A 24,745-nucleotide genomic window follows, 5' to 3' on the forward strand; every position below is an offset into this window, starting at 1 on the left:
TATTATAGAACTTGCAGTTTTATACAAATAAAGAATATAAAGTTGCATTTATGCTTTAAAAAAAATATGTGTCTCTCCTTTATTCCTTCTTTTTACTAACGGCAGATTGTAACATTATGTTAAGAGGCCGGGTACCATCGAAATTCTCATACAAAATATTCAAAATTTAAAAAATATTTTTTAGTGTTTAAATATTTTGTAGTAAATTTTTACGCAGGAACCTAGGTAGTTACTATTTTATGCTGAAAAATAACTCAAACATATTAAATATTTTCGTATGAGAAAATGATTTTGGTATTACGTATGTATGAGAATTTCTATGTCACCCGGCCCCTTAAGACACATGCTACAAACTGGAGAGACGTGTTGCAGTAGAATGCATATTAACCAAACTAAAGCTACAACTTAGTGGCGCTGAAGTTCGTATATGGCAATAAAAACTATGCATAGTATGTTATTTCTCAAGATCCAAATTGATATCTTAAACCAAATTGCATTTTAATCGAATAGCTTAGTTGAGGAGTGAAGTGGTAACAGCTGGACACAATTTGTCTTATATAATATTAAGTATACTTAATAATTACACCGAAACATAATATATTATTAGATTCGCTAATTTGTAGTTTACATATTTTATTATAGTTTATAACTTCTTTGTTTTCAGATCTCGGAAAATGATGTCATGAAAACTATTATAGAAACGAGTTTTATTGAGGAGTGCTTGAATATTCTGATTGACTTCTGTAATAAGGAGGATTATGACGAGTTCATCGGTATGTATTTGATATTGTATGGCCATGATTTTAACTTACATATTTAAACTATAATATGATGCCCGCAATTCTTTGCGCCAAAATTTCTTTATCGAGTGGACATTGTACATTTTTCGGGTTAAAAAATATTCTATGTCCTTTGCCGGGACTTAAAGTATCTCCATACCAAATTTCAGTAAAATTAGTTCAGCGGTTTAAGCGTGAAGAGGTACCAGACAGACTGACACACTTTCGTATTTATAATATTATATATTAGTATGAATAGTATGGATGATACGTTTTTAACTAAGTAAATAAAGTATATTTTGTCTTAAAGGTCCACTGAGAGACTAATATTATTCTCGCCAGTAAACTTTGATTGATCTTACTTATTGTTTTTCGTTGTCAGTAGAGACAGACTGATGTTTTGCTGTCGTTTTATTGGCTGAGCTCATAAATCAGCATGTGCAAAGAGTTAGTGTGTACCTTGTCTTAAAAAAATGTGGCTTGTTGCCGTTGAGATTGAATTACATTTACAGCTCAATCATGTCTGCAGTAAAAAGAAAACAAAATAGGTTCATTCGCTTAAGCGACACAGACAAATTAACAAAGACGCCTTAAACTTATAAAACCCTTCGAGTTGAACTTGACAAAAGGAAAAAATATATCGGTACATCAAGCAAACAAACGCAAAAGGAAGTGACAAGTACCAAGTTTGACGGTTACTTTTTTCAGAGCCAAACGTGCCACTGTCAGTTCTCGAACGTGAATCAGAGCTCGACGTTAGGGCTGAGAAATGCGACGTGGCGTTCTCCCCCTCGTCTCGACATCGCAAGGCCCCGCCCACCGCGCCGCTCGTTGCGGCAATCGCTGACGTCATCAACAACATATCCACGTACAAACACGCAGATGTGAAGAGATGGAACGAACAGGGATTGTATAGGATTCTGTTTAGGTGAGATTTTATATTATTGATTTATGATGACATATATTATAGTGTTTTCATAAGGGTAGTATTTAATCGAGTGACTGTAAATTAGAGTTTTAGGTGTCAAAATTACTAAATTTGGGTTACAGAATTACTATTTGAGCGACTGAGAGTGAGTGACGAGAAATTGGCAGAACAGCTACTTAGAAATGATTTATTTGAGTTACTTAAAATACAAAATGAGCAGCTTTATAATTTTTGAGCGACCTAATATCTGTTTGAGTGTTTACGTTACGTCCTGAATTTTTTTCAATATTTGGCAAATGTAATTTTTATACTGAGCGGAATTTTATCTTAAATGAAGTGTTTCGAATACCAAAAACCACTTTGAAAAATACACTAATGAGCAGAGTATAATGAGCACACATTAAAACAAAAAAAAATGAATGTGAAATAACTATTTGATAAAACACTTTTATTCAGGGACTACTACGGACAAGGGATAGAACATTATTTTTTATTACTATCAAGCAAATTTTTTGTAAGTAGCTTCATTTGGATAAGAGGAACAACAATTTTATATCGGAAAAGAAGTGGTAGCTAACAGAGATAGAAAGGATTTCATACTTTGATTTGATGATCCCAAAACATGTATTGTTCTATTTGTAGGAACTTAAATTATATAACGGTAAAAAGTTTAGAATCATACCCAACGATTTAGAGGGGCAGGGGGAAGGGGGTAAACCCCGTTTATATATAAAATCATTAATAAATTACACAAATTATAATCCTTAAGGGAACGTCAAAGAAATGGGTAAAATTTTAATGGCGACCTATATAAAAAAAAAAAACAACTGGCTTCAATTATGATTCGACGGAGCCCCGCTACGCGGGGCTCCTACTTCTGGCTGGTTTACAAAAAAATAACCACGATGGCTAATCTAACCTAACCCAAAAAAGTCGTATTGGTCCGCAGCCCAACTCACGTGACTCGTCGCCCCCATTCGAATTCGCACGCATTTAACAATATATAGTTTTCATTCAAACACGTATCAAAATATAAAATATAAAGCCTCAAATAGAATATCAGTAACCAATTATCATTAATAAAGCAGCTCACAAAAGTTTGCTCAAAATGAACTTTTTAGTAGCTCGTAATAAATAACCTCACTTAGAAAAATTGAATCTATATTTAATATTGAAGTTGCCCGCTATGTATTTCCAGTCGCTCACTTAGTAATACAGTCGCTCGGATAGAATTTTAATATCTGAAATAGATTAATCGCAATCAACTTTTTGTAAGCTCGTTCTGGATTTTATTATAAATCAATATTAGTCGTTAGTTTAGTTTATTTTTCGCTTAGTCAAATTAATACCGCTCACGTTATTAAAACAGTATGTTCATCATCAGTCGCAAAGTAATTTTTTATTCGCTCGTTTTATTATTTCCCTTTTCATAATATATCACAGCTTTAAGAACTCTTCTGGACATGGTTTGTAATAAAGAAGACGCGAGGATTGAAATATAAATAAAACACTTAAAATTATATGACTTCAGATTTATAATTATTGCGATTTAGTCACATTAAAATTAGCTGAGCAAGTATAGATGATGAATACTTGTCTACTATTTCAGATGCGCATGTTGGACGTCAGAAGATCCGAGCGAGTCGAGTGGCGTGCGCGTCGCAGCGTGTCGTGCGTTGGTTGTGGCCGCGACGCATCGATGCGTACGCGCCGCACTAGCTAACACAGTGGATTGCTTGCACGAGTTCACGGATAATCTTATATTATGCAGTCAGATAAATGGTAGTGTGTTCGCACATTCTTGCGTTTATTTTCTGGTAAAGTTGGGTTGGTATGTCAACAGTAATGATTTAGGAAATATTTTAGTAGTTTATTAAGGGGGACCTTTTTTTTTTTTTTTTTTTTTTTTCCGGAGGGGGAAATGCATTACGCATACCACCCAGGCGCAGGGGGCGACCCGAGTGGTTATGTGGGACTCCCGTAGCTAATGAGACCACGGTATACCCACTAAACCCCCCCCCCCCCCCCCCCCCCCCCCCCATCTTCCGCCACGCCGCATATTGACGGGGCCACAGGAACGATACACACATCTGCGACCCCGCCAGCGGCCCGAAGACTCCACGATGGGCGCACAACACGTGCGCCCTCCTCCTCGGCCCCCACCAAGGCTGTAGCAGACGCCCCCCGAGTCTGCTACTTGGAGGCCATGTGGCAGATCAGGTCTGTGGCTCTGCCACCGACCACACCTCGGCCGCAGAGGATAGGGCAAGCGGCGCTCCGTAATACCTACTTGCCTCTTCCTCTGCGGCCCCACCAATGCCGTTCAAGCGGAACGGCCCCGCCAGCTCGCAGGGGGGATAGGGAAAGCGGCAACCTACCACAATGCCTCCCCCCCCCGCGATCCGTCCTCGGCCGCAGAGGATAGGGCAAGCGGCGCACCGTAATACCTACTTGCCTCTTCCTCTGCGGCCCCACCTCGGTGCGCATCCGCAGCGGACTCCTCCAGTCCGCTGGGAGCGCCCTCCTCGGGCCAGGCGGCGACACCGGCCGGCCCTGGTTGCCTCTTTGCTTCACCGCGGTTGTCCAAGCCGCGGTTACTAAGCCCCACCGCCACGACAAGGCGTGCAACCATCGGGGGGATTAAGGGGGACCTACGAATAATAAAAACTAAGGAGGGGCGGGGATTATATAACTGCTGTGTGGCAGCACTTTAAAAAATTGACAGTGTGTTATCTTTCTTGTTCACACGAAATAATGCTCCATTGAATAACTATTCAAACTGATTATAATCAATCGATATCGATAAAGTTACGATACTCGCATCACTTATTCGTTAATAGTGGCTATTCATTTTTATGACTCACATCACTGTAATCTAATTTCTGTGAACAATTTCAATAAAATGTACTACGTTATTTAAATTTTCAGATAAATGTGATATGGAATTATCCGCCGTAACACAATCTTATCTTCTGTTGGCTTCGTTGCTACAAGAAGAACCGGCTAAAGATACTATTTGGAAAGAGTTAAAAAGCGAAAAGTCAACACTATTTTTTCACTTACTGTTGGAATCACTGGAAAATTCGAATGCAGGTTGGTTAAAAATCTTCAATTCGTTTAAATGCACGGTACATTTTTCCAGGATAAAAAGTATCCTATGTTCTTTTCTGGGACTCAAAGTATCTCCATATCAAATGTTAGCAAAATCAGTTCAGCGGATCAGTGTGAAGATATAACAGACAGATAGACAGACAGACACACTTTCGCATTTATAATATTAGTATGGATATTATACCTTTTATCCCTTGATATATGTACATATTATCATTTAATTAAAATGATTCATTAATATTTGTACCTCTTAAATTATACATATTATAATAATCATTGCTTAATATCGGCCAGATGTTAACATAGATCGATTTTGCCAAGAGTAGTACTTTTTTGAAAAAGTCGTCGCATCATAACATCTGGCAGGTGATTCGCTAAAAATTTCAGCAGATATTAAATATTAAACACTTGACCGTTATTTGAAGCATAATAATTGAGATAGGCACTTCCGTTTCCGCTGATTTTACCTCCTTTTCTTTCCTGAATGTTGGTAGCTCTGTCAACCTTGGCGCCATCATCGAACAGGTAGTGGGAGAATTCCCGCTCAACTATGATCATTGGCGTCTTGTTTTCCGCACCGCACAGACGTGCTTAGAAGCCATTGCTTATTATACCTAATACTCGTAACTCTTAGTTGTATAAATTATTTAAAATTTAAAAAGTGGCATAATTTCAGTGTTGCATTTTAATCGTTTTTCAAAGTGTCAGAGCTACCAACATTCAGGAAAGAAAAGGAGGTAAAATCTGCGGAAACGGATGTGCCTATCTCAATTATTATGCTTCAAATAAGGTAAGTATTTAATAAGCGTTTTATTTCAGGGTAAAACGCTGCTATTAATTAGGCTATGCATATCAATAACAAATGATAAAATTTTTCAATACGAATGATACAGTATGAATACTACACGACAGATAAGCTTTATAATCATATCAATAAACACATTTTTCAGAATTATGCGACGCCGCAATTTATTGTCTATCAGTACTTACAAGTTCAATGGCAAAATCAACGCAGAAAGATATGAGCAAGGACGAACGGACGATAAAATTTTTCGACAATATAAAATCGGAAATTCTAACAGACCGCTTGAGTGCGGGCGACGGACAAGACTTAGAAGACTGCCAACCGGAGTATGTAGTAGAAAGCTACTGCAAAATTCTTGTGAAACTTTTCCATGAGTACTCCGACAGCAACCCGTGCTACTGTAGCCATGGTAAATCTATTATTATGTTACAAAATGTTGCTTGATGGGCAAATAGCCCGGAAGAAGTAGCAGGCAACATTTAGTCATACATACCCCTCTGAGCAAAATATGCAAATTGCATTATGAGCACCATACGCAAAATGTGCAATTGAACTAACATGTTTTTATAACATAAGGGCATTTATAATTTTACTGTTGAGTCTTAGCTTCATTCATAAAAGTGCCCCTGTATTACAAACCGATTTCCAAATAAGGAGACGGTTACTTATTCGACGGCGTTGTTCATTTTCCAGACGAGCGATGGTGTCGCGTGTGTGCGTGTTTGGCGTCCCTCCTGCGTGCGAGCGTCCGCGCGCGAGCGTACGGCACGCACCGTCGATTGCCACGTGCGCTCGCTACAGCGTTACAGCGGATAAGAGACGCTCTGTCACTGCAGGGAAAGTCGGCTGAAGTTATTCGGAATTCCAACAGTGTAAGTGATAACTTGTCACAAAAAATGACATAATTAAAAACAAAAAATGCAAGCAACTTTGTTGTAAACATAGTTGACAGCAATCATAATACGAAATTACAAAAATGTGACAGTCGCAGCATTTTTGACCCTACAAATTGGTGTTTTCAGGATCCCATATTGGAGACGTTGCATTGGTTGTTGACGCTGATGAGTTGCTTGATGATAGACAGCCCGGCAGTAAAGGAAAGCCTCTGTGACGAACACATAGAGATATCACTGGTGCGGCTCTGGCCGTGGTGCATGATGACTGAGACGCTGCGAACTGACTTGCTGCTGCTGCTGGTTAACTTCACTAATAACTGTCCTAAAGGTAACACAGTCTTTACTTTTTTATATTTGGACACTGTTGAGAATTTGTGTATCGTCCCACAAAAATTACGTATTGATGTTCTTTATATTATCATTTATAAATTATAACATTAATTAGACTGCATTCATAGTTCAACAAAAAAAAAATGTGGGTTAGTACACAAATGCTTAGTTCAACGACCACTTATGCTCAACAACGCGTTATGCCACTCATATGTCATAAAAGAAGAGGGATGATTTTTTACTATTCGTAGGGATTTTTTTTAAATCTTTTTATTTTACAGAGGCTTTTAACACTCAGTGTTAATGTCAGCCTCATAGGTGAATACAGTGTTCCCTACATAAGGAACAGATCCAAATAACTATATAATTTTATTGCCTCTGGGGACAACGGCTCCGAAAGTACATCCGTCCATTGTGCAGGCAGCCAAAGTCACCTAAGAGCCTTGATCTTAGCTCTGCACTCCGAGCACACTCCAGCAAAACAATCATGTTTTGCTGGAGTGTGCTCGGACTGTGCTCGGACGCCCGAAGACCTGTATCAACAGGTCTTCGGGCTTCTCGCACACATCGCAATTAGGCGAAGGCTTAATTCCAACCAAGTAGCAAAATTTATTTGCTGGAATGTGCCCAGATCGTAATCTAAAGGCTGACACCAACAACTTTCTCGATAAATTACACGAAATAAACCAAGGCTCCCATACTGGTTTATTCTGGATGGTTCCGTACCAAATTCCAACATTTCTTTGTAATTCCTCGCTGAAATGGTATTCCCGTTTCTCGAGCGCCTTCTCCTTAATCTGATGACGAAGCTCATTTACATAAGGTTTAGAACAGACCACGGGACCATCTATAACTGCACTCTTGGCAAGCGCATCCGCAGTTTCGTTTCCAATTAAACCGACATATTCGTAGGGGATGATATTCAAACGATATTCGATATATACGAACGATAATTCCATTGTGTCAGTAGCTAGATATTAAAGTTTGATTTTATTGTTGGTTTATCAGGCTTTCAGTTGACCTGCGTGCCAACAAATTTTCTTTATAGAATCGCCGATCGCCGACCGAAAATGTATGGAATTGACATAAGCGTACGACAATAATACTCTTAATATTATGTACTATTTTTAACCCCCGACAAAAAAGAGGGGTGTTATAAGTTTGACAGAGTCTGTCTCTGTCTGTCTGTCTGTTTGTCTGTGTGTGTATCTGTCCGTGGCATCGTAGCATCCAAACGGGTGGACCGATTTTGATCTAGTTTTTTTTGTTTGAAAGCTGACATGATCGAGAGTGTTCTTAGCTATAATTCATCGTCATCAGCCTGCTCAGTGCTGGACAATCAGGGTTTATCTGGTTCATGAAAGGCCGTTAGCAACTTGTAGTCGTTTGATTTGTGAAAATACAATATACGTATACACATATTAATGGAAAGTTGACCTGGTGCTGCAACATCAATAGGATATCCAACTCCTCGCCAACTTAGAGCAGAGGTTTCGTGTTTGGGCTCATTTTAATTACGACAAGCAGTAAGAAGTAGATAGACAGTAATTTTTTTTTTAATGAAATAAGGGGGCAAACGAGCAAACGGGTCACCTGATGGAAAGCAACTTCCGTCGCCCATGGACACTCGCAGCATCAGAAGAGCTGCAAGTGCGTTGCCGGCCTTTTAAGAGGGTATAGGGTAATAGGGGAGGGTAGGGAAGGGAAGGGAATAGTTGAGGGTAGGGAAGGGAATAGGGTAGGGGTCAGGGGATTGGGCCTGCGGTAATCTCACTCACTCGGCGAAACACAGCGCAAGCGCTGTTTCACGCCGGTTTTCTGTGAGAACGTGGTATTTATCCGGTCGAGCCGGCCCATTCGTGCCGAAGCATGACTCATCTATACATGACGTATAGATATTTACATGCTGCTGCTGCAGCATCACCTGGATTCTATAGGAACTGAGCTTCGTATGAACCCAAAGTGGAGGTTTCTTGTTTGGGCTCATATTAACGTCCTCATTGAAAAGGACATATTTGATAGATGGTAATCATGAGAATATGATTCTGTTGCTAGAAATTATTCTGCACTATAAGCAACACAAGTTTAAAAAGTATGAAATAAAATTAAATTAAGAAATTTAAAAGAACCCCCGCCAAACAAATTTAAAAAGAAATGAAATAATATTTACTGCCTTTAGTTCAAATAATTCCTAACTTGTGTAAAGTAATATTTTAGTCCATAATTGTTGTCAAGGTGTGTCGGGGGACCGCTAATGTAGATGTTTGATTTTACATAACATTATAGTTTAAGGATCAGTTCACAGCGAACCGAATTGAGATAATCTGCGTCTTGGCGGTTGTAGTTTGTAGTTTACTTGGCGGTCCCCCGACACACCGTGACAACAATTATGGACTAAGATATTACTTTACAAATGTTAGGAATTATTTGAACTAAAGGCAGTAAATATTATTTCATTTCTTTTTAAATTTGTTTGGCGGGGGTTCTTTTAAATTTCTTAATTTAATTTTATTATCAGCGCATCTATCAAGTGGTAAACAAAATCTGTCTGTTTTCAGCGTGGTCGCGACTGTGCGTGTGCGTGTCGGGACGCAGCGTGCTGGGCGAGGCGTGCGCGCTGGCGGTGCGTGAAGCTGCGCGCGTGCGGGCGCCCGCGTTGCTTGCGGCCGTTTACCGCGTGCTCACTAATTGCACGTCCAATCATCACTGCCGCTCTGTTATGATCAAGGTATTTTGTTGGATTTTATCTTTTACCACAGTAAACTCAATACTCATACACTCCCAGTCTACGAATAATAAAAACTAAGGAAACGTAATTCCCATACTTCAACCGTTTTAAATTTGGCTCCTTTTCGAACACTAAAATATGAGAATTCAGATTTTCGCCAAGGTCGTATCCCAGGTAACGTATCATAATATTGCGCGCCGGACGACAGCCTGCGCGGTTATTGTCATTGTCATAGTTATAAAACAATAATTGTCAAAAGCGGATAGTATTATGCAGTATACACCAAGCACATCTACTATCATGAAGAAACGAGCGTATAATTATTATTATAAAAACAAACCTTGTATGACTCGGGCGAATCTAAAACTGTCCGAGCACCTAAAGACGTTTTCAGATTACTAAAATCTATGTGCTAAATTATTACAAAATTGAAATTAAAATTAAAACTTACGTAAATTTGGTACTTATAACTCACAATTAATATAATATTTTAATAACAGTTTGCAGTTTTTTATTTTTGTTCATTTACAATATTAAAGGAAATACTTATTTGTTTTTGTCGATTGAACGTAATTAATTATTACATTATGGTTTTTTTTTGGTTTGTTGTAAAAAAATCCGTAGCAAGAAATATGAGAATACCCATATCATCTTATAACGCATTTAGTATGTCAGCCAGACCCTAAAAATTCGTTTATGATTAAATTGTTACATCTTGCATAACATTGTCCATGGCGAATTTGTAAATTTTTTGTAATTATATTATTTTTTGATTATTACTGCACTTTTAGAATTAAATGTAAATGTAATAAGACAAACACTTTAGCTTATTTTTACGCAAATACCCTAGCATCCAACTTAAATAAACCATCTTTTTTGGGTTGACAAAAATACAAGAAATTGAAGCGTAATTTTAAACAATTCACTTATACAGATGAAAGGTTATTCCTTTATTAAAAGTCGTATCTGTACGACTTCTACACCATTTCACAGGGCATTTAGGCATTTTAACAACAAACAGTGTAAAAAGCTACGTAAAAAGTAAGTAAACAAACCTATATAAACAAATTGTAAAATGAGTTTGACAAAATTATCGTGTCAACCTGGTTGAATGTCACTCGAGTATATACACGAAAAATGTGTACCGAACACATGCATAAATATGCTTGTATTCGGGTTAAATTTTGTAGCCTTTTGGTGCACTTTTTTTGACGGAGTTACTCTTCCTTAGTTTTTTATTATTCGTAGCTCCCAGTATTATCACTTAGTTTTGTTACACCTATGTAACTTTTTCCAGAGCGAGTTAGTCAGTAGCGCAGTGCGATCTTGCGTGCGGAGCTCAGCGGCGGCGGGGCTATGTGCGGCGCTGGCGCGGTACGCTGACGGTGCGGGCGCAGTGGCGGGCGCGCTGCCCCCCGCCCCGCCCCGCCGCCTGCTGCCTGCGCTCGCGCACGCCGCGCACCACGCCCGCCAGCTGTGTTTGCAGTCGCGTGAGTTGTTACTTATTCTTTCGATCGCGGCTTCTTGGAAATGCTATTGTATTCTATTGTTGTCGCGATCACCGGTGCTCTTATGGGGCTTGAGCGATATTAGGCTGATGAACATGTAATGGAAGATGAACAAATGTCTGGTGCAACGTCAAAGTAGATCTGGTACAAAATTCTCATAATACCTGTTGCCCGCGCCCGCCAATCACGCACGCCAGTTGTGTTTGCAGTCACGTGAGTCGTCAATATGCTAAGCTGAAAGTCTTTGTGGAAGCTAAACAATTATGTGGTCATATTATATCATAGAAGATTTCTTAACAAGTCATCATAATATTATGCTGGCTATTAACAACAAAAAGGCTAGATTTGCTTGATTGAAATAAGGCAATTTAGAGTATCCTTGTCTTAATATTCTTCTCAACGAATTCTCGGCACTATTATGCGATAAAAGATTAAGCTTGTTTCTTTATCTCAAAACAGTTTAGTCTTATGAACATTGAACACCTCAAAGCGTAAAATTAAAATTGTATGTTACTTACTCAAAAAGTAAGTTTAAAATTTTCAGAAGACATTCTGGAGCTGTTTTCGAGCGCGCTGCTGGCGGGCGACACGTCGGAGGTGGTGACCGCGGCGCGCGCCATCTGGGCGCTAGCTGCTAACAATCATCGGGTAACTTTACCTCTGTTTTTTTTAATGAAATAGGAGGAAAACGAGCAAACGGGTCACCTGATGGAAAGCAACTACCGTCGCCCATGAACACTCGCAGTATCAGAAGAGCTGCAGGTGCGTTGCCGGCCTTTTAAGAGGGAATAGGGTAATAACACAGCGCAAGCGCTGTTTCACGCCGGTTTTCTGTGAGAACGTGGTATTTCTCCGGTCGAGCCGGCCCATTCGTGCCGAGCATGGCTCTCCCACGTGTAATTTTTCATTAATTGTTACTTATTCAATTTTTTTGAATTAATATATTTACAGGAAAAAATGTAATTATATAAATAAAATAATATATTACTAACAAATTAATTCAACAATTCTATCCACCAGGCAAAGCTGATCCTCCGCACGAATGGGCTGGCATCGGCGGTGGAGTCGGGCCTACAGCGGCTCGCGAAGCTAACGAACGGCGAAGCGGAGCGAGCGGTGCAGCTGCTACAGTACACACACACCGTGCTGCAGACATCTTGATACTTACTACGAGACTATACTGCACTACGAGTACTTGATACTTGACATTCCATGTATTGTTGCGATGAGAAAGTTACAGATTTACAAGGATTAGTAAAATCACGTAAGAAGGAACGTCACGTTAGGGACATCTGTTTCACGCTTCCCTGTCATCCAAGCATTTTGCATGTGGCTGAAATGAGAACTGAGGATACTTACTTCGTTTTGATTGACAGTTGCTTCACACCTCCAAGCTAAAAAATCTTTGTAAGTCTGTATTTTACCTCGTACATAACTTTACGCTCACAACATAAGGGTCGCTTCCACAGAATCTCCGAGAAACACGTCTGGATGTACTGTACCGATTGCATGTTGCATGTAATAAAAATTATTGTGATGACAATATCAAAACTTGCCCGAATAATGTTAAATTAACGCAATTTTTTTATATTCTATTTATATTATAATATGAGACTGAAATGATGTAAGTGACTGATATTAATAAATTGCTAATGTTTTTAAATTTTGTTTTTTTTTTATATCACGCGTTAATTCCCTTGAAATTACTAATGACAAAATTAAAATGACAAAAAAAAACTAAATCTTAGCCCACTAGAGCACTAGCTGCTAGGTCTCAGCTCGGCCATCGAGAGTATGCTAGGCCGCGTGCGGCCAGGTACGCGTCCGCCATAGACGACTATATTATAGACATATGAAACAATCTCTATAATCTATCAATCTCGATGGCCTATGCTATGCTGGGCTGCGTGCGACCAGGTGCGCGTGGTCTATGGCGGTTTCATACTAAGGTATTTATCTCGATGGCCGCCGCGACCTGGCCGCTGCGGCCTAGCCGCTAGTGCGCTATTGGGCAAAGTATATTTTGTTGAAAGTACTCAGGAGATTACCTAGGTTTTAAAGCCGGTATATATAGTAGATACATAGTAAAAGGAGGGGAAGTAAGTTATCTTCATACAAAGGCACCGCGCGCGGCTTGTATGTGTGCGCCATAGTATCAATGCGTCGCCACGTACGGCACACAACAAAATCTCGGCCAGTTTACTAGGCTGGTACCGCCGAGATTTTGTTGTGTGCAAGCCGCGCGCGGTGCCTTTGTATGAAGATAACTTACTTCCCCTCCTTTTACTATGGTAGATATGATCCGTTTTTTATAATAACATGATTTCATTACTAGCTTAGCGGCGGGCGGGCGGGCTAGATGATAAAATTTATTGTGCAATATTATTGACCGTCTAGGGTTAGTATTGAACGCGCCCGCCTTTCAATCTTATTGTTTAAATAAGTTGTTCAATAAAATATTGTTTAATATTAATGTAGGTCTAGGGGCCCGCTTAATACAGTCACAAATCATCGGTGTAACTGTACTTTTGTTAATTTAAATAAGTCACATTTTGTGTCCTATGACGTCAAAGCTTAATTTATTTCGATTTATTTTGCAACGTGTATGTTTATTTCTCTCTATGTTTTGCAAAAACAGAAAGATTATGTCATAGAAGAATACAGTAGCTTGCTTGTAAAAATATATTCGTGAATTCTCTTACATGTTTGTATTACAGCGGCTTCTATGAATAATATTGGTTTCAGAATTATATAATATACTATGATGTAACTTGCGGTTGCTAGCTAATGACACATAGCGTTCAAGATTTGTTCGCTTGAATTTTCACTTATAATACCACAAGAGAGAGAGGAAATGCCAGATAATTTTGAAGCTCGTGTGGTATTCGGGGGATTATTTTTCCGTCCCAAATTTCGGCCAATAGAATTAGAATTTGTTTTTTATATATAGCAACTACCAGAGAAAATTTTCAAAAAAATATCGGTATAATACCATGTAGGTTGTACCACGTGACGTCGAATGGTGCAATTCTATTGGTCGATATTTGGGTCGGAAAAATAATCAGTATAATACCATGTAGGTTGTACCACGTGACGTCGAATGGTGCAATTCTATTGGTCGATATTTGGGTCGGAAAAATAATCATGATAAAAAAACAAAAAAATATTTGAATGTTATCGCATTTACACGTTTTTTCAATGTCTCAGTAACAAAATATAGGTAGACTTAATTCGAAGCTTGAATCTAAAATCCGCCCAGGGCACCGGATAAATAGGCGTGTTGAAGGCAAACAAAAGGGGCGCCAAATTTTTTCAACATTATCAGCACCCTGGGCGCCGAAGAAATCTCGCTCAGGGCGCTGGTAATCCTAAAACCGCTGAATTGATAGAAGCTGTGCCGTCAGCAGCCCCGGATTAGAGCGCTAGGACAATTTAAATTGCTAGGACGCTGCCGCCTCCTAGGGTAGCGTCCATAGAGGCCATACAGATTTCATACATGGAGCAGCGGAAATAAAGGACAAATCTACGATGACTACAAAATGTTACTTATTTGTAGGATGTTTCGCGCTGTGACTGTCGCTTCGAAAGTTTACCTGCAGTATAAGTCACTTCAATAAAAGTACAGTATAATATGATGTACCGTACCGTCGGAGAACTTTATTCATTGGCAGAAGGCGGACCGACCTGTGGAATTAGTCGAGTTATGTTAAGCCTAGCCAACCACAGACATAGATCAAGATCAAGGTCTGTGCTGCCAACATCTTTTTACAGCTCGACCGAATAAAGTTAGTCCACCGTTTGCCTATCAATTCTCTGATAGTACCTGCCTAACGATTGTGATCTACTTACCTACAAACATTGTTGCTAGTTGCTACATGGCAGCGCAAACCGAGCTTTATCCTGACAATCAATATGTAATATCGCCTGCTCTCGCATTCAGATAAATTAAACATTATGCAATAGATCACCGGCGGCCGTGTCCTTACATGCTCTTGCGTAATGTTGTTTAGTGTTTATGACATTATAATGTATGAAATTTTTTCATTCACGTGACTTACTAGAATGTTTTTTCCGCACGTGAATGTTCTGTAGGCACACCGAGTGCTTGCGGTAAAGTTAGTATGAGGCCTTTCGATTCCTTTGGATTTTTTAGTAAAGCTCAATTTCATAGCTTATATTCTTCGCGATAAGTGGAGGAATCTCGTCTTCCAGTTCCGGACATTTTTGACAGTTTCTATCCACTGCTAGACACCCTCAAAGTCTAGAAAGTTTAAGGTTACTGGTAGCTGTCAAAAATATCCGGCACTGGAAGACGAGATTCCTCCACCTATCGCTAGAATATAAGCTATGAAATTGAGCTCTCTTTCTAGAAGGTGAGGTGGACCTTCAGAACTGGATACCTCCTAAAGTAACCGCGACCGAAACTCTGTAGTTGCTGGTCATTCTTACCTCTGTAAAGGCCACAAACAGCCCCCCCTAGACAGTGGCAAAACGCTAACGCTAACGTTACAAAATGTATGGATTTGACATTAGTATTCGCTAGCGAAGCGATGACTTATGTCAAATCGCATACATTTTGTAGCGTTAGCGTTTTGCCACTTGTCTAGGGGAGCTGGTAAACTTTCAGCATTACGAAACGGAGGAAGGTCTGGCCATCGCAGGTTCTTACTCTATAAGTTTTTTACGGCAATTTTGCACGTGCATAAGCTGTGTGTGCCACCAGCTTAACTAGTTATGCCTGAAGTTCGAAAGTGAGTAAGTATGTATTTTTTGGTACTTTTCCAATTTCGATTATACTTTCATCGATATTACAATTGGAAACTCAAGGTAGCACGGGTAGGCATATAATAGGTATTAGGCTGGTATTAGGTTATGTGTTTAAATGTGTTATGTCACGTTTTTCAACGATAGGTGAATTTACTGTCTAGGTGTTTTGAATTTAGTTTTAAATATATACTTAATATGGTTACCTACCTGCATACTTGATACTGGCTAAATTTGATTCGGGTATCAAATTTAGGTTAGGTACCAGTAATACGGCATTTGGGTAAAATGTATTTTTATTACTAGTTTTTTCGACGTTTCAACAAGTTTCGACGAAATTTCGATGTAACTATCAAACTTTGAAGGAGAACTTAAAATTGAAATTAAAAATATTACGGCTTAGAATACCTAATTCAAAGGTCTAGGCTTGACTTGGTCTTTTTTTTTAATGAAATAAGGGGGCAAACGAGCAAACGGGTCACCTGATGGAAAGCAACTTCCGTCGCCCATGGACACTCGCAGCATCAGAAGAGCTGCAGGTGCGTGGCCGGCCTTTTAATAGGGAACAGGGTACTAGGGGACGGTAGGGATGGGAAGGGAATAGGGGAGGATAGGCAAGGAAATTGGGCCTCCGGTAAACTCACGCACTCGGCGAAACACAGCGCAAGCGCAAGCTGTTTCACGCCGATTTTCAGTGAGAACGTGGTATTTCTCCGGTCGAGCCGGCCCATTCGTGCTCAAGCATGGCTCTCCCACGTATAAACTTCTTACTTCTTACAAGTAAAGTTAAAGGCCTTTAACCTTACTTGTAAAATGGGCTTATTTGGAAAACTTTGAAGTTTTAGGGTTTCGTAGTCAAGAAGGAACCATTATAGTTTCCTTGTTGACTACGGAACGACTGACTTCCCCCTGTCCGTCTGTCTGTCCGCGGTTTTGCTCAGAGACTATAGGACCCACAAAGCTGTTATTTGACATGAATGCACATATTAATAATGCCGACAAAATGGTACATGAAATCTTTAAAAAAAAATGTTTTTTGGTACCTTCCCTACACATCAAGGGGGGATGAATTTTTTTTTCGCGTCCACCCCATCGTGTGGGGTGTCGTTGGAAAATTCGTGTGAAAAAATTCACGGGAGTAGGAAATAGGCTGAATTTACAAGGAAAACTCTTTTAGTTCCGGAGTTATAATGCGAACACAAACATATAAACATACATACACTTTTGAAACTTGGGCATACAAAATCCGGGCAGTTCTGGAAATAATTAAATACATACCTACGTAACCTCCTTAGTCGGTTTAAAAAACAGGTAAAGGACGAAATCGGATTGTTGATGAATTGTTAATGATACCTACTTATTGGGTAGGTCAGTGAGCGTGCTTTATCATTGAATTTAGTGATTAGTAATATTCGTTACCAGTTTCGTCAATCGTTACGTCAGTTTTACCTCGGGTTTTACTATAACAGTATTATGGTTTTGTATGTATGATTCAATTTATTTCGTCATTTCCTTTAATCTCTATTATTCGGTAATATAACAACGAACAATAAGGAAAACGCATATTATTATAATCATAGAATTAGAACGTTGATATCGTTGATTATAATGAGCTTTTCTTTGTTTTACATGGCAAGCTAGACTAACTATTATAATAAGTAGTTGAAATACGATTGAACTATTATAATAAGTAGTTATATACGTGGGAGAGCCATGCTTCGGCACGAATGGGCCGGCTCGACCGGATAAATACCACGTTCTCACAGAAGACCGGCGTGAAACAGCGCTAGCGCTGTGTTTCGCCGAGTGAGTGAGTTTACCGGAGGCCCAATCCCCTAACCCCTACCCTATTCCCTTCCCTACCCCCAACTATTCCCTTCCCTTCCCTACCCTCCCCTATTACCCTATTCCCTCTTAAAAGGCCGGCAACGCACTTGCAGCTCTTCTGATGCTGCGAGTGTCCATGGGCGACGGAAGTTGCTTTCCATCAGGCGACCCGTTTGCTCGTTTGCCCCCTTATTTCATAAAAAAAAAAAATTTGTTAATTACAGGGAACTTTAATGAATGTTTTTTTCTTATAAGTACTCACCTTCAAACATTATTATATTATTAATAATTATTATGTATGAATTATACCTACTCGAGAGCCTTATAATATGTAATTAACTAATTACACATAGTTGAATGAGCTCCACTTAGGTAAATACAGTCTTTCCTATTTAGGTTATGTTTATCTAACCACAGTACCTACTCCTCATAATTTATAGCGCACGTCGACGTAGTTAAATTCTATCGTGTATTAGTAACACATAATATGTGCACAGCGAACATGAGTAATTGTGTTTAGTAAAAATTATGAGCATCGCGCGCCACAAGTACTCCATGTAGCGACGCGGAGTGATCGATAAGGCGATACGCCGGCGACAGACGTCTCGGACAAAAATTAGTGACGGGGAAGTTTGCATTACTCATTATCGCTATAAAACGTGTTAATCCAGTGCGCGGGCGAGCCGAGCGTCAGTCAACTCGCGCCCCGGCCGGGGAGCCCGCGTACCTACTTGTGCGAATTGTGAACTTCGTGATGTGCTGACCGCGTGGACGAGTGGACTGTGGTGTGGTGCGGTCGTTGACATGTCCCGCCTCTTCAACTTCCCCCCGGAGACCTACTCGGCGGTGTACGTCGAGGCTCCCGTCTCTAACGTGAGTTACATAAACTAGCGGTCTAGCGGAATGCGCCTGCGCAAGGCCGCGACGGTAAACACCGGTGCATTCAACTCGAGGTATTCGGAGGAACCGAACTTCGCCGTCAGCAGTTGTCTTGCGCGTTTCCGCCCGCGGCCGAACTGCGCCGCGGTTTGTGTACAAATTTCATTAGCGTCGTCGGATCGTATTTAAATTAATGTAATAAGGACAATACCCGAGTATAAATAGATTCGTACGTTCGATTCGTCCCCTGGCTCGAAACATGCCCGTCTATTGCCAGTACTTGACTATACACGATAAGTAAGAAAGTAAGTGGTCATACAGTACTCAAGTCGCAAACCACATCTGGCTTTGTTCTTTTGTTTAGTTGAAGGTTAATGTTGCTTATGTACCGAATTATAAGGCCAGCTAGATATTTAAATAGTTTTCTGATCATGAATCACAATTCACGATCAAGGAACAAAAATTGTGCTTAAACCAAAAGTAGGTAAGTAAGTAAAGAGTACTGAATTACTTCTTCTTGAAAATATTTATACTTAGAATATAGTTTTATTACTGATTGTCGAATGTTGGCCTTTATTCTTCAAAATTGAATTTAAACATAACCCAAACATAACCTAACCTAATACCTACTTAATACGATTGTGATGCTACGAAAAAGTTAAGTTTTTTGTGAAAAAGGAATTTTGTTAGCCAGTTAGGTACGATTGGTACATATACAATAGTAGGTACTAGGTTTGTTATTGATATAACTAGAACAGTCTAGACTCTAGACAACCTACATTAATTATTATAATAATATTTATAAGTAAGTACATAATATTACCTTGGTGTGATTTTAATACAACAAACACTGGCCCATTTTCAACCCTGGAACTTAAAGGATTATAATTAGATACTCGTATCACCAAACAAAAGAGTGAAAAGACAATGAATTCTTGCTGACTACTCTGACATAAAAGAATACGTTCTTTACGGCGCGGCGCGGCATAATATAAATCACTTGCTATTTGACCGAGCTTTGACCGAGCCGGACGCACCCCGGACGCCCTTCAAACTAGGACAAATCCGGGGAAATCCGGACGGATGGCAACCCTAATGCCATGGATGACAGAACCCAGTTTAAGAATCCCAGATTTGGTGAACTTGGCAGTAAACAGCATACAGTAGTAGGCGACAATACTTCTGGATTCTGGCGCTGGATCAATGCTATTTAAACAAGTCAGCAATTCCAGCATCCACTAGTAGTATCCATTTCCGGATTAAATTTTTTATGAGTGTAGGCCTGAGGCCACTGTATTTCCGCTGTCCCATCCCATAATATGTACAAAAGAAGATTAATGATTGGTCTCCGTGCGCTACGAGTCGAGACCAATCATTAATCTAAGTCTGCCGCCCTAGTGGCTAGGACTCTGCCGTTCCCCTAGGATGCTGCCGCCCCTAGGCCGCCATACTTCCATACTAATATTATAAATGCGAAAGTGTGTCTGTCTGTCCTTCTGTTGAAATCAGGTATGAAGATACTTTGAGTTCTGGGAAAGGACATAATATGATACTTTTTTTATCCCGGAAAAATGTACGGTTCTCGCGCGATAAACTAGTTTTGGCGCAACGGAGTTGCGGGCTTCATCTAGTCCAATATAAATTCAGGGCTGACAGTAGGTATGTACCTATTAGACTGCAGCCTGCAGGCCCATGTCGAAAATGGATGGGTCATATCAGACTAGTTTCTCTATGGTCATATGAACTACCTGGTGATGCATATAGGACGATATAAGAGCATAAGGAATAAGATTCAGCACTATGCCGTCACTTGTAAGCTATCCAACTGGATGCTGGTGAGAATTCAAAAGTGCATGTAGAGTGAGTAGGTACTGAGTACATTTTACTGCAAGTACAACAACCCCAAAATAGTAAGGGCCGGGACACAAAAACACGATACGACGCCGTGTCGTACCACGACGCGACGTCGTTTTACGATGCGACATCGCGTCATGGGAATCCACGACGAGCATCGTAAAAAAACTACGACGCGACATCGTGACGTGCCACACGACGTCACGTCGTAGAAACTCACGTAGAAATTCAAAGATGACGCATTGTGAGTTTATACGACGCGACGTCGTATGGCACGTCACGATGTCGCGTCGTAGTTTTTTTACGATGCTCGTCAGTTTTTGTGTCCCTTCCCTTATTTGGGAGCCATTCTAAATTTTGAAAGATTCTGTTTTTCAAATATTACCTACGCGGCGTTGTAACCTGTGCCAATTTTTCAAATCTTTGTCGTCAGCGTTTAGTATCCACGAGAACAGTTAACACGCTATATTATTAACGAGCTATTGCCCGCCGCTTCGCTCGCGTTAAGAAGTATTATTGTATACAAACTTTCATCCCCTATTTTAACCCCTTGGGGTTGGAATTAATCAAAATCCTTTCTTAGCGGATGCCTACGTCATAACATCTACCTGCATGCCAAATTTCAGCCCGATCCGTCTAGTGGTTTGGGCTGTGCGTTGATATATCACCATGTCAGTCAGTCACCTTTGAGTTTTATAATATATATAGATATATAGATAAGTAGTATGCTTTATGAGTTATGAGTGAGTAGTGCATGGGTGGTCTACAGTCTACACATGGCCTTGGCGGTTATAGCAGTCAGTATACTTAGATGTATGCGGGATTACCTACTATAGACTTATATGGGTTCTATTACTTATAACTCGATACTACTTTAATTGTAATGGGAAATATATTATAATATTACTAATCAATAGTATAATAATTACTACATAATTTAGGCAGGTAACTAGGCTGTTTTTAGTACAGAAACACTGGTGCCTGTTTTCACCAACGGTCTCCTAACGCTTAGTGTTCCCTAGCGATCTTTGCGGGTCAAATATCTCTTAAAACAAACACATTTAAAAAAAAAGTAATGTTTTGCAAAAGTTCTAACGCCCTAAGGACGAGCGTGACACACAAAAATTCGTGAAATCTTGAAGGATTTATGTACCCTTAATGGCCGCTAGGGGACCACTTAGCGTTAGGAGGCGGTTGGTGAAAACAGGCATAAGTCTTGAATCCTGGCACTATACGACTCTTGAGTATTAGTTGGAGTCATCCTGAAGTCTGAACTTACTCAAGAGTCATGGAATAGAATAGAAAATTATTTATTTGTACAACTTAAAACTAAACTTAAACTTAAAAAACACAATAAGTATAGGAAAAACTATGTACACATAGGCGGTCTTACTGCTAACAGCAGTTTCTGCCAGACAACCAAGGATCGTAGTACTAGATTCTAGAGCATTTATATTATAATTACTAGAATAATAACATTAAAAAAATCGGCCAAGTGCGAGTTGGACTCGCGCATGAAGGGTTCCGTACCATAAAGCAAAAATAGTAAGTACCATAAAGCAAAAATAGTAGTACGTTTGATTGTCTTTTTTACTTCTTTAAAAACCAAATAATAAGAAGAATAATTATTGAAGTATAGCAGCTTAGGTAAGTATTATGTTCGTATTTCGTTGTTAAATGCCAAATGCAGAAGTACTGATTCAGTTACATATATAGATAGATAGATAGATAGATAGATAAACACTTTATTGCTCACATATAAATGGGTATACAAACAGACTTAAAATACTTAAAACTAAGACATTAATGTGGGCAAGGGCGGCCTTATCGCTATAAGCGATCTCTACCAGGCAACCCTGCAAGGCAGGAGAGTTCACGAATAAATAGATAGCGGGGTAATTATAAGTCAAAATGGACTACATAAAATATGTACACTGATGTAATTGTTTAGGTTTATGCTACGAATTAAGATGTATAAAATATATTTCTTATTAAACATACATAAAATAATTGAACCATAAATAAAAATAAAGTATATATGTATATTACTAAATATATTAAAAAAATATATATATATATTTTTTTAATATATTTTTTTAATATATATATATATATATATATATATATATATATATATATATATATATATATATATATATATATATATATATATATATATATATATATATATATATATATATATATATATATATATATATATATATATTAATATTTACCGTGTGACTTTATTTCGAAGATGGCCATGTAGTTTTGATTTAAATATGGCAAGTGACCTTGAGTCACGAATGTCACGTGGAAGATCATTCCACAAGTGCGTAGCTCTCACAGCAAAGGAGTCTGCAATGTATCCGGACTTAGCAATTGGCACAACAAGCTTATTATCGTACGCTGATCTTAACGCACGGCTTTGTTCAGCACTACGAAGACAAAAGCAGTCCTTAAGGTAAGAGGGAGTACGTGGGTCAAACAGGATATTGTATAGGAACACAAGGACATGTTCTTCCCTACGGAACCTGATGGGCAGCCAACCAAGCTGCTGACGGTACTCAGAGACATGGTCAAACTTGCGCAGCCCATATACGAACCTAATGCAGACATTTTGCAACCTTTCAAGTTTATTTAGGTATTCCTCATTAAGATCTATAGCACAAACGTCTGCATAGTCCAAAATTGGTAGAAGTAATGACTGAGCAAGCTCGACTTTAGTCTTAACAGGCAGTAAATTCTTCAACCGGTTAAGTGACCCCACCGTAGCAAAGAGCTTACGACTTACCTGTGAAATGTTGTGAGACCACTTAAGGGCCGAGTCAAAATAAACACCCAAGTTCTTAACAACCCCACTGTAAGGCAATGTTACATTATCAAAAGATATGGTAGGCAAAGAATTGTAATCAAGCCGGTTAAGTTGCTTCGATCCTCCGATAATTATAATCTGTGACTTGGTGGGATTGACAATTAGGCCATGAGATTTACTCCAATGAAGGATTGTTGCAAGATTATTATTAATTGCTTCAATGGCAGACTTAAGATCATTGGCAGGAGCGTGGGTGTAAATTTGGAGATCATCCGCATAAAGATGGAAGAAGCAGGATAGGAGGGGAGTAAGGAAATTAATGAATATGGAAAAAAGGAGAGGGGACAAGATACCACCCTGAGGCACGCCAGCAGAGATACTGCAGAAACCAGACATCCGATCATTGACCCTTATACATTGAGTCCTACCATAAAGATAGCTACGGAACCATTCAAGAACAGGATCAGAGAAGTGAAGCGCACCTAGCATTGCTAATAGTATGTCAAGGTCTACGGTATTAAACGCATTGCTGAAGTCCAGCAGAGCTAGCACTGTAAGTTGCTGATTTGACATGGCCAGGCGCGCGTCATCAGATACCTTAGTTAGAGCAGTAACCGTACTGTGGCCGGGTCTGAAACCGGATTGGAGAGGACTGAGCAGACCATTGTTATTAATAAAGGAGCTTAGTTGTTGATAAACAAGGCGCTCAAGGACTTTGGATAAGAAAGGAAGGATGGATATGGGTCGGAAGTGAGAAGGAGACGTAGGTGACTGAACTTTGGGTATAGGGATGACTGCAGCTTTTCGCCAACAGCTTGGAAATGTGCTATGATAATTATGATCTATCATCATACAATATAATATTATTATATGTTGTATAAAAATAATTTAAATAAGTTAATATTACTTGCTACTATCGTATTATATAATAAGTACTTACTACTACATGTACCTACCTGTTTTGTCTAATACTTCATAAAGGTAAATAATTAAGAATTCTCATTGTTTTGTTCCTAAAACCAACATTTACCAGTTGACAGTAGTAAAACCTAGCTTATGCCGAATTTTAATGGTAAATGATCGAAAAAATCGTCGTATTTTTAGAAATACTTACATTTACCAACTCGTGTCGGTAAATCGTAATATTTACACTAAAATCTTAAGATTTACCGAAGTTCGAGCTTTTACAGTAACAGATCGACTATAACTCAAAAACTTATGAAGTCTTGATAGTTTTCCTTTTGAATTCAGCATATTTCCTACTCCCGTGAATTTTTTCACGTTTCCAGATGCAACCGTTTAGCTGGTAGAAACTTAGTATTAATTCACAAACGGATCCATTAATCGGAAAATGATCTATGAATACTCATAATATTATTAAAAAAACCTATCCAACGACACCCCACACAATGGGGTGGACGCGAAAAAAATACATCCCCTCCTGATGTGTAGGTACGGAAGGTATCATAAAAAAAAGATTTCATGTACCATTTTGTCGGGGTCATTTATTATAATACCTAT

At 39.2% G+C, this 24,745-nt stretch overlaps 2 protein-coding genes across 3 annotated transcripts in view; both read left to right on the top strand.

Annotated features, from left to right (window-relative positions):
* LOC121732126 (rotatin-like) overlaps positions 1–12,717 on the top strand; it is a 50,842-nt gene extending 38,125 nt beyond the window's left edge. For both annotated transcript variants that reach the window (XM_042121932.1, XM_042121933.1), the window contains exons 24-34: positions 665–773; positions 1,488–1,707; positions 3,317–3,489; positions 4,636–4,800; positions 5,769–6,032; positions 6,317–6,495; positions 6,646–6,847; positions 9,408–9,577; positions 10,875–11,067; positions 11,630–11,733; positions 12,106–12,717. In XM_042121932.1, coding sequence (XP_041977866.1) covers positions 665–773; positions 1,488–1,707; positions 3,317–3,489; positions 4,636–4,800; positions 5,769–6,032; positions 6,317–6,495; positions 6,646–6,847; positions 9,408–9,577; positions 10,875–11,067; positions 11,630–11,733; positions 12,106–12,246 — 1,920 coding nt within the window. In that variant the 3' untranslated portion in view covers positions 12,247–12,717. The remainder of the gene's footprint in view (positions 1–664; positions 774–1,487; positions 1,708–3,316; positions 3,490–4,635; positions 4,801–5,768; positions 6,033–6,316; positions 6,496–6,645; positions 6,848–9,407; positions 9,578–10,874; positions 11,068–11,629; positions 11,734–12,105) is intronic.
* Positions 12,718–18,232: 5,515 nt separating this feature from the next.
* Positions 18,233–24,745, top strand: part of LOC121732127 (inositol-trisphosphate 3-kinase homolog) — a 107,111-nt gene continuing 100,598 nt past the window's right edge. Inside the window, exon 1 of the mRNA XM_042121934.1 lies at positions 18,233–18,549. Within this exon, the coding sequence (XP_041977868.1) occupies positions 18,481–18,549 (69 nt within the window). The 5' untranslated portion in view covers positions 18,233–18,480. The remainder of the gene's footprint in view (positions 18,550–24,745) is intronic.

The sequence above is a fragment of the Aricia agestis genome, chromosome 11, assembly GCF_905147365.1.
Source record: "Aricia agestis chromosome 11, ilAriAges1.1, whole genome shotgun sequence".
In the NCBI taxonomy this organism is placed as follows: domain Eukaryota; kingdom Metazoa; phylum Arthropoda; class Insecta; order Lepidoptera; family Lycaenidae; genus Aricia; species Aricia agestis.